The sequence below is a fragment of the Barbus barbus genome (genome assembly GCF_936440315.1).
Source record: "Barbus barbus genome assembly, chromosome: 6".
In the NCBI taxonomy this organism is placed as follows: domain Eukaryota; kingdom Metazoa; phylum Chordata; class Actinopteri; order Cypriniformes; family Cyprinidae; genus Barbus; species Barbus barbus.
Window position 1 is genome coordinate 7,486,863 of NC_136734.1, and position 14,368 is coordinate 7,501,230.

The 14,368-nt window shown below is 36.4% G+C and overlaps 1 protein-coding gene across 1 annotated transcript in view; it reads right to left on the reverse strand.

The window, feature by feature from the left end:
• The window catches only part of LOC306870611 (pappalysin-1-like), a gene marked incomplete at both ends in the record, with an annotated part of 124,818 nt that overhangs the window by 50,375 nt on the left and 60,075 nt on the right, over positions 1–14,368 (reverse strand). The window contains one exon of the mRNA XM_079417988.1: positions 13,771–13,967. Coding sequence (XP_079274114.1) covers positions 13,771–13,967 — 197 coding nt within the window. The remainder of the gene's footprint in view (positions 1–13,770; positions 13,968–14,368) is intronic.

Genomic DNA, 14,368 nt, shown 5'->3' on the forward strand with positions numbered 1-14,368 from the left:
AAAGTTCGACATCAACTTTCTTAGTATTCCTCAATCTATTCATTATAAACAATATAACAAGAAAAAAATAGTAAAATATAAAAGAATGTCTGTTTTCTGATCATTTTTTTTTTATATAAAATGTGTATAGGATCGCTAGAGACCCGAGGTATGTAAATGTCCTGCGTGACTATATTTTCATATCTGATGACTCAATTTGTGCAATGCATCTTTTTTCCTCGAGGAGGCACTGTTTGATACACAATGATGACGTGATGTTTCACTCATAATTACCGCAGGTATAAAACAAACGAATATCCAGTGGTGGAGGTAACGAATTACAACTATTCACGTTACTGTAATTAAGTCGTTTTTTTCAGGTACTTGTACTTTGAGTAAATTTTTAAAGCCGTACTTTTATTTGTACTTAAATACAAATTAAGCAAAATAATCTACTTCGTTACATTTAAATCATAGTTTGTTACCGAGTACACCCAATTTGAATTGATATTCAAACCTTTGACGGCATTTCAGTAGCCAATAAAGATATCCGATCATAAACGGACCAATAAAAGCCCTGATATCTGAACCGGGAAAAGCCACGGCTGCAGCAGGTGAAGAGCTGATCAGACAGTGAAGGAGCTCAGCGTAATTATGGAGTCAAAGTTTGGAAAAACAAACTACATTGTAGTGTTATCATAAATATTTATATTTTGATACCGATGCTGAAATATCTGACACGGTTCCATGACTCATTTCCCGCAGTATCTACCGTTTAAAGCCTGCCCTACACTGATACAAGATGCGTCTCGATCTCTCCTCTCCTCTCCGACAGCGAGTTTGACACGCATCCTCCTGTCAGTTACAGAGTCTGAATCTGAATATCCGCAGGTATGCCGCATAATTTTAATCATTCCCGTGCAACGGCCTAACTTATACAAATGGACTGTCTGTCCTCTCACTCCGATATTGTTTGTGCGCACTCATAATGTGTGCAATCGTGATCTCTCCGTACTTTTATAGTAAAAATTATTTATCTTTGCTCCTAGATTAAACTTTGTCAAAAGTTATCATTCAGAATAGATCCACGCCTGACCGATGAAAATGCTACTGGAAATGTTATTGGCTGTAAGTGAAATGCACCAGAAAGTCTTTTAATATGAAACATGGAACTTTTCTTTCATTGTAATTTCTTTACAATGTAAGTTTATGCTAGCAATGTTTCGGTATGGGATATTTGTCTGATTTGTACATATAAATATCCAGGTCTAACCGCATCACTACATTGTACAGATATTACAGGTCAAAGCCATCTAATGTTCAATTTATCTAAATAAATAACATATATGGCACTTAAATCACTGCTTATAAAAATTCAGTGTTGTCATATTTCGATTACCTCAACTGAATTAAGGTAATTTGTTCTAGAATTGTATTACTGACTGTGTACTTTTTTTTTGTAAATTCAGTTCAGTTTGAAAATCAAATTTGAAAATCAAGCTTCTTTGCTGTAAGCTTTTGCAACAAAGTTACCCTAAATTAAAAATGACCCTACTTACATTTTTAGTGCACATGACTTGTCTTGTGGTGAATAATTATACCGTGCAAGTCAATACATCAGGAAAAAAAATAGTCTGCCATCATAATCTTTAAACAAAAACTGAAAATTCGCTTCCACTCTGGAATGGCGTTCTTGCTCTGATGATGTCAGTTTGACGGCTTGGGGAGAATCCGCTTGCTAAGTCTGAAGTAAGGACTGCAGTTTCCGGGTCCATGTCTCTACTCCTATCTCAACAGCCATCTATGAGCACTATTTAATTAATATTGCATATTTAAGCTAAGCATTTAAAAATGTGCAGTGCACAGTACAGTCTCCGTGCTCGCAGTGTCTCAGACACTAACATTTTAGCTGAATCAATGTCTGGCCATCTGGGTTTTCAGTATGGAGATAAAGGTTAGGGTTATAATTTTTCAGTATTACATGACATCGTGGGTATATATTAGCACAGTTTGTTGTTTTCTTGGGGCATCTGGCAGAGCGTTAGGACCCAGAAGCGAAGATATTAATTAATATTTTTTGGTAATTCATTAAATATTGCCTCTAAAAAGTAACTAGTAACTAGTACTCCGAGTAGTTTTTGAGACGAGTAATTTGTACTTTTACTTAAGTACCGTTTTGACACCAGTACTTTTACTTGTAATTGAGTATTATTTCAGTAATGTAACAGTACTTGAGTACAAATTTTCAGTACACTTTCCACCACTGCAAATATCATCAGCAAAAATTTAACTGGTTTGAATGGCTTCACTGCAGACCGATTACTATAGGCAATTAAATATAAATGTCACTGCCATTTGATGCTGGATGTGGTGAATAAGTTGCCAGTGATCAAAATATTGAATATGAAATCATTGAAAACGATAGTTTTGAGAATATAGCTGAGATCACGAATATGAGTCAGATGCTGGATGTACTGTGGAAGTGCGCTCTGACGATGACAGCGATGGTAAAATCATCTGATCAAATTGAACCCTTTTAAGTTTCAAAAGGTAACAAAATATGCTTTATTTTATTTATTCTTCTGTTATTGTTCTTAAAATATCAAGAAAGTTCTTTGCTACTGAAGCAGTTAGAGATCCATCTGTGCTGGATATATAGGTCCGGGTCGCTAAAGACCCGATTAAAAATGTAATAATGATTGGCAAAATCCATGAATTTAAGGGTTAAGGTGTTTATACAATAGGATTTACAGTCCGATTGAGTCATCAATCTGATTACATTACAGATTATTTGGTTGGATGTAAACACAGCCACTGTTTGGGGTCAAACCATTTTTTGTTTTCGGGGTTACTTTGTTTTCAGGTCCTGTTGCAGTTTGTAGTTGTGGGGTCTGGTTAAAATTGTGTTCCTTGGATTTGATCCCCATCAGTTGGAGTTGTATTAGTCAGTTGGTGCCAATAGCTGGGGGCCCCTGGAATCGTCACCACCTTCCTCCCCATTAGTGAACAGTTATTTTGGCATCCCTCCAACACCCTAACTCTTCCTTCCTTAGGTTTGGTTCTTGGCTGGTTACCATTAAACCAGTCAAGGAGGTCCTTGGGCAGTCGTTTTCAACCCTGCTCCTGGAGCCCCCCCAACACTGCCTTACTTTCTCACACACATCGACTCCAGGTCTTGGAGTCTCTCCGACTGAGCTGATGACCTGAATCAGGCGTGTCTGGTTAAGGAGACAGTCAAAACGTGCTCTGTTTGGAGGGCTCCAGGAACAAGATTGAGAACCACTGTCCTAAGGGGTACTTTGGGCTTAGAGTGAATCTTGAACCCTCCTTCATGGATGCAAACAAAACATGCATACCTCCTCTTCATTAAAGATTACATGAACTTGAATTTGTGTACAAAGCCAGTCATTCAGACATGTTGAAGTTCATCACTGCACCAAAAAAAATAAAAAAATAAACATTTTCAGTAATTCTTTACAAAAGTTGTGTGTATGTAACAGGTATTCTGTGCAGAGGTAAAACAAAGTACTCCAGGGTTCACTCAGTTCAGTCACAGCAAACTGCAGGGCTCTTTGAGAGGAACCCATGCTTTTCTGTATAACAACCTTATTCACAAACAGCTGTGTGACCTGGCATCGAATCAGCCCCTGGATCGCATGATTAAATGATTTGTATTGTTTCAATGTTGGTAATATATGTTCATGTGCACTCAACAATGTGCATTCTTTCTCTGTGATACCTGCACTCAGATGTCCTTGTTTATATGTCAGCAAAAGTGTGAAAGTTCGATCTCTCGTTTTAACATAAGCCCTGGAGCTGTCAAAAGTCTGTCGGATGACACAAAATGACACAATCTGCATCACCTAATAGACTTTTGGATTTGAAAAAGTGTTAGATCAAACTTCTGCTTTTTTGTATTCCTGCCCATGGACAGTCGAATCAACAGAGGGTAAGCGCCATCATCAAAAGTGCAATATTTTTGTCAAAGTTTTTGGCAAAAAGGAAGCACCACAGAATTTCTCTGTTTTCTGTAGTCATGTAGCACTCTCTCTATCACATACACAGCCAAGTTTTATTAAAAGCCCATCTTGCAAGCAGTGATTTCCCTCTTTAATAGAGTGGCTTAAATGAACCAGAAATTGTTGTTTTAGGTATTGCATCATTTTATCTTTTGCAAGATCTCTCAGTGAAGAAGCATTTCCCTAAGTCTGCTGAAAGTTGATGTGCATGAAGAGTGTGAAGAGTGTGCACAGTGTGAAGATGTGCAGCTGTTTGTACTAACTAGAATACTGAAAAATTGTGTCACTGTGACCATTTAGAGACACTTCGCCTTTGTTTTCAGCTCTACTGACTTTCAGCTCAACTGTTGCTTTTCTTCTGCATACACAAACCATTTTAAGGGAAATGGGCATTTCTTATTTGGAATCTATTTGCATATTTGCTTGTTTATTTTCACTGCCCACATTGGATAAACTTGAACTTGTTTTCCCAGCAAAATTGGGACAAATAAGACATGTTTTGTCAACTAACCACCTAACATCTGCAAGATATTTATCGAACGACCTTTGTGAGGTTTAAACAACAATCAGAAGGAACCCTGCACAAAGTTTGCCATGTGAGGAAACATCATTTGGAAGCCATGCCACAAAAGCTCTTGCAGTGTTGGGAGTTGGAACTCTTCTCGTCTAGGTGCAACCTACACCATATCAACCAAAATGATTTATGACAGCACTGATCTCATAAGTAGGACTGCACCTGGTATGGCTTCATCTTGTGTGTCAGGCCTAAAGCATTGGCTCTCGCATTTGTGGGCATACAAGAAAAATATGCGGTTGGCCAATTGGTTCCCAAGAGCGGTCCGTCTATGCGCTACCTCCACATCACATAAACAGCCCTCGTTCAACAGGCTTTCAAAAACCCTGATGTGTTAACAGCCAGCAGTGTAAATGGAAGTTGCCAGTCCAGTCTTCAATTGGAAAACCATGAAGCAGAAGAAGCTCAACAGTATGGCAAACCAGCTACCCCTATTCTGGTTGCACAAAGAATTAAATTCACACTCTTAAAATACATTTACATAAAATCAACTGATGGCACTATATCTCTGGGCATCTCATTAGTTAGGAAACCCTGAGAGTTGACTGCACAAATTTATCTTGCCACACAGCAATCAAAGCACTGCTGAAGACGATTAGTGAACCAAGGAAATGGGCGTGACTCATTTGTCGCTCCCACCTTGCAAAAGCTTGCCAGTGTTTTGTGGTTGTGTCTGTTCACACACAGACTCCAGCAGCACAATGTTCTCCTGTGTGCTGTCATTATGCCTCCAGGGCAATGGAGCTTACGTCATCACTTGCTGAGGAGCATGGACGCCTTTGAGATCAGCTGGCTGCATTATTTGACCACGCTATGCTAGCGTGTGCTTACTTACTGTTAACTGGTGGATTCCCCCCAGACCAGCGTCAGCTAAAAGCGGCATCCCAATGGTACCACCACATAAACAAGATGTTCTGTTCAAGCATTATTACATAAGAGAACTCTGAGTCCTGTTCGTGCTTGGCCAGGTGTAGGGTGTAAGAAGTACCTCAACTGACCCCAGCAGCAGTTAGCGCAAGAGACAGGTAAAATTGGGAGAAGGTAATTGAAATAAGTCAACAGTAATTTTGATGCATGATTAGCCAGTCTGTGTAACAACCTGAAGACTTTTGACTTTTAAACATGAACAGAACTGGAAAGGATGCATTTACAAAACTATGTGCTATATAAAGGCAACTCCAAAAACTGTTGCCAGATGATAGTACCATAAGCCATTATATTCACAAAGTGCACAATTCATGCATACTATTATATTATTGTGCAAAATAGGCATGTGCCTGAAGCTGAATAACACAGTCTTTTTTCATTAATTAACTTTTTCCTGAATAAGTATCCAACAAGTGCACTAGGCTAAAGCACTACTTTAATTAACATATGCAAAATTTCCAGAGCAAATCAAGTTCAAATCAGATGGATTTATTCTACACTCTTAAATATTATTAAACATATTAAAGTTTTTTTTTTTTTTTTTTGACATTGTTCCGTTAAAAAATTAACATCCATGAAAACTTTTCTCTACACTATGGGAAAAAAAATTAAATAATAAATGCTGAGAACTGCTCACTGTAAGGTTCTTTGAGGAACCAAAAGTGGTTCCTCTATGGCATTACTGCAAAAAGTAGTATGACTGCAATGTAACTACTTGAACTGAAAGTGTAGTTTGTCATGCAAATCATGATTTAACTTAGCATCCTGATAAAACAGAATTTTCACTGGAATCCACAATACGTAACTTCTCCATGATTAATTGGTATTACATGTTAATTAGGGTTCAAATGGGTGAAAAAGGACTAGTGTTACACTAAATGACCTAAATCAAGAGCATCTCTTCCAGGCCACACAGAAGAAAAGACGTTGTGTTCTCTCTAGATGCAAGACACGCAGCTGGTCTTTAAAATGTCAGGTGGTGAGCAGAAACGTAACAGTGTGCAAGCTTTCAGATGTGGCTTTCACATGAATGAAAATGTGCTCCCTTGACCTAAAGATCCGTTTGTTCTTCACGGCACATAGCTTAAAGCAGTGGCTCCAGGCCCACTGGCATCTGATGCTCCAGCACAGACCCATCCTCCCCCTCTGCACTCTGAAACCATCCCAGCAGATCCCTATCGGCTACGCTCATTTCCCTACAAGGGTGAATGGGCCTTAAAGGTACAAGACATGTCCAAACCCTTCTGAATGAGGGGACACAACAAACAACTGAAGAAAACAAAACAACACAAGCATTTCAAAGATTAGAGTGTTTAAAAACTCTTCAATTAGCTTTGATATGCCACTTCAGATGGCAATACACACAGCAGAGGGTACTCTTAGAGCCAGATGAAGCTAGAGTCATGTGAGCTACATGTTTAAGAGTATGAATGAAATGGGTGAACCTCACGAAAACTGTTAAGGACATATTCAACCTATTCAAACAAACAACAACAACAATAAAAAATAAGTTTTGCAATAACAAGCAAAATCTACTTTTAGGACCATTTTTCAGCCATTCCTCAGCCATACTTAACACCGTCTGTTCTTAGAAGGCAACAGGCCAGGACATTGTGCACAAGGGCTGTTTGACACTGAGGTCGGTGTGTAATTTCACAGACATCTTTATGGTTTACTCAGCTCTGAAGATTTTATCTCCAGTCTTACCAAAGGAACTAATGCAAGTATTTGTGGCAAGCCAAAGTTCTTCAATGAAAAGGACCATATTTCGCAAAATTCTACAAGAGTTCCAAAAGGCTTAACTGTACCCTTGTGAAAAATAAGTGTGTTTAATTGCAGTCAAAGTGTACTTAGTGTGAACTTCAATTATTAAAAGTATACTTTTTAAAAAGTCCACTTGCAGATAATATAATTTAAATTAAAGGCCACTTAAGTGTACATAAAGAGTACACTTTAATGACAATAGGTCTTAACATCCAACATCTAAAAAGCCACTTTATAATAATATCTAATTAAGTATCACTTAAACATACATTTTACACAATTATGATTTGTGTTTTAAGTACACTTATTTTGATATATTTATCAATATACTAAAGCATGTAAAAAAAAATAAGCATGTAAAAATAATTATTTCAACTTAAGTGTGATCTTAAAAATTACATTTGTTAATGTGTTTTAAGTGTATTTACCCCTGGTTTCACAGACAAGGCTTAAGCCTAGTCCTAGACTAAAATGTAAATCTGAGCTGTTTGAACTGAAAGAAACTTGCTCTGACTGATCTGAAAACATGTCTGTACCTTTGTTTTGTCTTAAGATGCACACCAGTAATGTTTTTTTCTAAGGCATGTTTATAAAAATTACTTAAATATCCTAATTGAAATATGGCCTATTGATGGCTTAGGCTAAGTCCTGTCTATGAAACCGGGCCTTAGTCTATAATGTATACTATAATGTGCATTAATGCACTTGAAATGCATTTTTCTTCTAAACTTAAATATACTTTTTTATACAGTATACTCCAATAAAACTTGTTAAAATGTATCACCAACTCTTGTTCTATGAACTCTATGAAGTTTAATTTTCGACATAATATTTGACAGTGTCATTTATGAGAGTACTGTATTTGTATGTAACAGTATGGTTACATCTATGTACAAAATACTTTCAATATCATTGTTGTTCTCACTTAAACACACATTTAATTGCATTAATTGCAAGCAAAAGTTTAACAGATCTAAAAATTAATTTGCATTCAAATACATTTCATTTTAGACTAGGCTACACTGCACTGTAAAACATTACTGACTTTCAGTTAGGTGAATGAGTCATGAATGTGTCTAACAATAGTCTTTGGTCTAAATACACAATGAATTAGGACAGCTTGAACAGAAATGAAAAGCCTGAAATAACATGTAACCACGCAAAGTATCTCTTTTGTTTTATGCGCATGCGCCAAAAATGCTACATGGCGCGCTACTTCAGCAGAGTTTGAAAAATGCGCTGCACACCATGTTTCTGTAATTGTGATGCGTGAGGGAGCTTCACTACGGAAGCGTATTGCATTCACTTGAGGAAAAACAATCTACTCTGTTTTTCTGAATTAACGAGTTAATTATCTCAGAATTACGAGATAATTTTTCATGAAAAAAAGTTTTTGCTCTGTTTTTCTGAATTAACGAGTTAATTATCTCAGAATTACGAGATAATTTTTCATGAAAAAAAGTTTTTGCTCTGTTTTTCTGAATTAACGAGTTAATTATCTCGTAATTCTGCCGAGTGGAGAGAACAGAAAGAGACAGAAAGTATAGAGAAAGAAAAAAATAAAATAAACAAGTTTAATCTTTTATAAGTTTTAATTTAGTTTGATATTAGCCATTGTTGCTACCTCTTCCTAACCCCTCTCCCACAAAACTTGTGTAGATATTGATGAATGGTGTGGAGGGTCAACGGATTCATGATTGATGGAAGTTTATGAGAGATAATAAAGAGGGGTGTAATTCTATTGTATTATTTTGAGTGGAAGTTGACAGGTTTTCCACGGAGATGTAGTCTGTTAGTAAGTTTTTCCAAGATGTAATATGTATGGTGTTCCTTGATTTCCAGTTCATGAGGATAGTTTTCTTGGCGATAGTTAGTGCCACTAGGAGTGATTTACTATCTGTATCGTTTGAGTTGATTATGGATATATCACCTAATATACAGAGGGAGGGAGGGAGGGAGGGAGACAATGGGATGTGACATCCCATAAAGTTGGATAGTGACTCAGTAACATTTTCCAAATATTCTTTAACTGGGGTGCAATGCCACATGGCGTGAAGATAGGTGTCTGGGGTGTTTTGTGTACAATGTGACCATGTTTCTGTAATATTCGATCTTGTAATATTTTATGTATATAATCAATATTATAACCACCAGTAATATTCAATATATCAGCCACCTCTAGGAATAATGTTGTTGTTGTTGTTTTCTTTTCTTTTTGCATTTGAAGAGCGAGATGTTCCATTACTGGTTGTGTTTGTAATATGTAATATTTTTGTACTTATCTAGAGTTATTCATTTTGCAGGATCAGTACAGATTTGTTACAGGAGATACAGTGTGGAAACACAGACCAGTACTGAAGAGGTGATAGAAGTTTTTTATTGAACTGTTGCCCAGTCAGCTCACCCTGATCACACATGACAAGCTAAAAGTGCTATATTAAGTCACTATCCCTATGGATTTTAAATGTTTTGAATATTTTCCATTTGCAAGTAAAAATTCCCACCTGTGCTTTTACAGATCCCACTCTAATCATAATATATTTTACAGGTAACAAAGAGGAGGAAGAGGACAGCAGCTTTGCTGTGTCAGTCGTGGTAAATACAGGAACATTCTTCATGAAGATGTGTGAGAGAAGGCAAGGCAAGATGTGTGAAAAAAAATTGAAGGTACCTTTCTTCATTTTCATAGATTTTGGGATATTTATCTATATTTGGGTAATTGATAAAGTTACATTTTATTCCCTGTAAAGTAGGAATAAAAAAAGTTGTAAAAATGTTATCTATTTTTAAAGCCCAGTGTCAGTGAAGATGGTGATCAGGAAATCTGGTGTTTGTGGGAAATCTGAAGGAACATCTCCCCACATTTTACTACGATGTTGCACTGATGATTGAGGTAATTCACCTCTTAGGTGATGCAGATGTGGTCAAAAGTTTACATACACCTTGCAGAATAAACTGCTTCATAAGAGCAGAAGTTGCTAATGTTTTAATGATTCTACCCCTCTACCCTCTTACTGCTTTAATTATTAACATTTTGCAGATACTACTTTGGACTGCAACTGTGTCTATTGCTTTCTCTCAACTGAACCATTTATAATGACTGGATATGTTTTATAACAATTGTTCTTCTTTCTTTCCTCAAGGAATTTTTTTTCTTGCCTCTTTGGAACATTTCCGTTCACAGAGACTGTGGAGAGATGGTGTGCAGCTTAATGACTAGTTTACTGCCGATGGAGAGCTTCTGGGACACTGTCAAACAGCATTTCCCAGCAAGTTCATTTGGAGTTATTTTTTATTATTATTTAATTAATAAATGAATCAAACTTGCATTCACTAATGCTGGGGTAAGATTTTAGAAGAAACCTTTCGGTCCTGTTTAATGTTGGTGCTAGTAAAGGTTTGAGAATTTATGGCCTGGTTTCACAGACAGGGCTTAGACTAAGCCAAGATTAGGCCTTAGTTCAATAAGGATATTTTAAGTCATTTTCATTAACATGCCTTAGAAAAAAACATTACTGGTGTGCATCTTGAGACAAAACAGGCACTGATATTTTTAAAGATTAGTCAGTGCAAGTTTCTTTCAGTTGAAAGAGCTCAGAATTATATTTTAGTCTGGGGCTGGTCTTAAGCCTTGTCTGTAAAACTGAGGGTACCATTAACACAGTTCGGTAATGTTTTACAATAAGGTCTTATTTGTTGTACATGGAATGATCATTTTCTTGATTTATTTTTTTATTAAATGTGTGTTTGTGTGTTAGTAATCCTATACGATATGGAGACCAAATGACTCCACAAGGAGTCCCCGATGAGGAAACAGGCGTATACATCATATAGAATGATGTTTTCTATGATGGCGAGATTAGGTACTTTTGAAAGTATGTAAGTGGTTTTGCATTGTTCTCCAGACTCTTTCTAATAAGTGAGTTAAAGTGTTGCAACTGCGTATAGTGTTGGGTTTTTCTTGTGTATCAGCAAAAAGCTTTTTTTTTTTGTATTTGTTTTAGAGATTATTTTGTCAATAAATGTAGAGGGTTTTACATTTTGTGTTTGTGTTGACTGTAATTAGGTAACTAAGATTTTTTTTTAAATAAATATTTCAATTGCCTATACTAAATTTCATCTTCATTGCCAGAGATATATGACATTTAAGTACATTGAAATTACATTTAAGTATATTTTAGTTCACATTAATTGCTTATTCAGAAGTACATATTTACCATATTTCAAAGTATATATAAAATATACTAAAGTCCCACTTAAGTGGTTCAAAAATATCACTGAAAAGTTCAACTAATTGCATTTAATGTCATTTTAAACTGTAATATATTTTAAATCAATTACAAATAACATGCATTTAGGTGGTCGAAAACATTACATTTAATTCACGCTTAAGTGTATTGTTAACTGACATTAAAGTATAATTTAGTTCACATTAATTGCTTGTCAGTACATTAGTAGTACACTTTTAATATATTTTAAAGACACTAGAAGCAATTATGAAAGTACATAAAGATGTACTAAACAGTCCCACTTAAGTGGTTTAAAAAAATTACTCAAAAGTTCAACTTATTGCATTTAATATCACTTTAAAATGTGATAAATTTGAAGTTAATTACAAATAAAATTTATTTAAACATCGAAAATAACATTTAATTTGCACTTGTGTGTTCTTTTAAAGTATATTATTTCTGCAATAAGTACACTTTATAAAAGTATACTTAAGTGCACTTCCTTTTCACAAGGGATATAAAGTCATCTTTACTGATTTTTATTAAAGTGTTCACCCAAAAATGAAAATTCTGTTATTAATTGCTCTCCCTCATGTCGTTCCAAACCCATAAGACCTTTGTTTATCTTTGGAACACAAATTAAAAGATTTTTGACGAAATCTGAGAGCTTTCTGACCCTCCATAGACAGCAAGGGAACTACCATGGTCAAGGAAACAGAAAAATAGCAAGGACACCTTTTGGCCACATAAATATCAGAAAAATGCACAAGATTGCATATTTTGGTTCAGTTTGGACCTCTGGATAAAACTGAGATTTTTTTTATTATTTATATATATATTATATATATTTATACTACGGGGCCGTTGAATGCTTGAATCTGATTGGCTGACGAACGTTCTGAGGTGTGCAATTATTTTCAGGGAAACGCACGGCGAACGTAGTTCCAGGCAGCTCTCTTGACCGCATTACAGTTCCATATCACTTCGCATAGTTAACTGTAATAACAGAAATCAGCATACAGTAGTGCTAACGTTACCTATACAGCACACAGGACTAACAAAAACAACAACATGACAGACATTTCTCACTAGCGAGGTAATAACAGCGCTGCATCTTAAAGCAGACTTACAGTTTAGAGACGGTGCTTCAGAACACTGTTGAGGGACACACAGAGGTAGCCTAATTCATACAAGCTCTCTCTCTCTCTCTCTCTCTCTCTCTCTGTTTCTCTTTCTGTGTCTCTGTCTCTCTCGCTCTCTTTCTAATAACTTCATTATTAACTGCATTAGTCTGCTATCAACGGCTCAAGCCTCCATTGCCAGCTTTAAAATGACGTTTTGGAACTAGCAAAAGAGTCGTTGGATGAGATGCGGAAGAAATAATCCTACTCACAATAGCGATTTAAGTAGAAAAACCGGACGAATCCCTTGAAATATATCATCTGATCGATGTCTTGAGGTGTGGCAACCGTAGTATAAGCGGAATAATTGACTCCGGACTGTTGAATTATTAGAAAAATAATGCACACCCGAGGTGTAACGGCCACTCCGCTTCGCGTCGTGGCCGCATCACCACCTCGGGTGTGCATTATTTTTCTAATAATTCAACGGCCCGTCGTCAATTATTCCTTACATAATCTTTTCTCAATAACATGTTAATTTATTAAAAAATAAATAGATTATATGTCAGGGTTAAACAGGGTTAAAAGGCGTAAGACTAGCCTACCCTAATCAGATCCTTTTGTACACACCCACACAAAAAACAAAACAATATATAATATATTAAATACTTTGTGCAATCGTGTATACAGTGTAATTATGCCTTCCATCAGGGCAAATTAAATCTGATTTCACGTCAGTGTCGCACGAACCTCCAAACAACAATATTGGACTGATAAAGATGGCATATGTTATATTACAGCTTGTCAAATTGAAAAAGTTATTGCTGAGCAATATTCCTCAAATAGTGGGTGAATAGACTGTGTCTGGTCCAGAAACGTGTGAATCGTCTAAAGGTCATTTACACCAATGCCAGTTTATAACGACAAAGTGACCAGAAACCATTCATTTTCAAAGAGAGTTGTTTGTTTGAGGTGACATGAGCTAATGTCAGCAATACAAAGTTGAGCAATACACAATTCACAATGATGTGATACAGTGAGTTGACATGATTTGCCTCAGTATACAACTTACACTAATCAAGCTGAAACACCCACTAGGCAACCTCTATCACTGTATGTGTGAATGTATCTAAGGCTGAATCTAGTGGGACACTAACCTTAGTAATAGCCGGATATCCAGCAGCCACGTCAGCTGGACAGTACAGCCTCTCTTCATGGGACACTTCCACTGAGGTGGCCCACTGGTCAAGAAAACCATTCGGCGTGTACAGGCCACAATCCTTCACACTCGTCTCCCGCTCAAAGTCTTCACAGACGCCGTCGCCGTCATAATAGTAGCACATGCTGGGCTCATCTGAACACAAGTGTGCATGTTTGTGTTTGAGAAAGACAGAGAGAGAGACAGTCGCTTTAGCATCACATTAATTCTACAAACACTAAATATACATTTTCTAATAAAGGTTAAAAAAAAAAGTTGTAGACATTGTAGCATGTGTTTTTCTCTGAATATAATTATGATACACAGTCTGGGAAACTATAGCTTGTCAAGCCACAAACTATTCAAAATGTAAAGTACCCTTAACTAGCCTTTAAAAATTAGTTAGCCATGCTACAAGCTACAAAGAAGAAGGGGCAATATCTTTAAAGTATATATCAAATATATCATATACTAATTCTGCAGTCTGGAAATATACTGTAAATGACGGAGACAACAACTTAAGTTTGCTATCAATACAACTTGAAAACATAACAGCA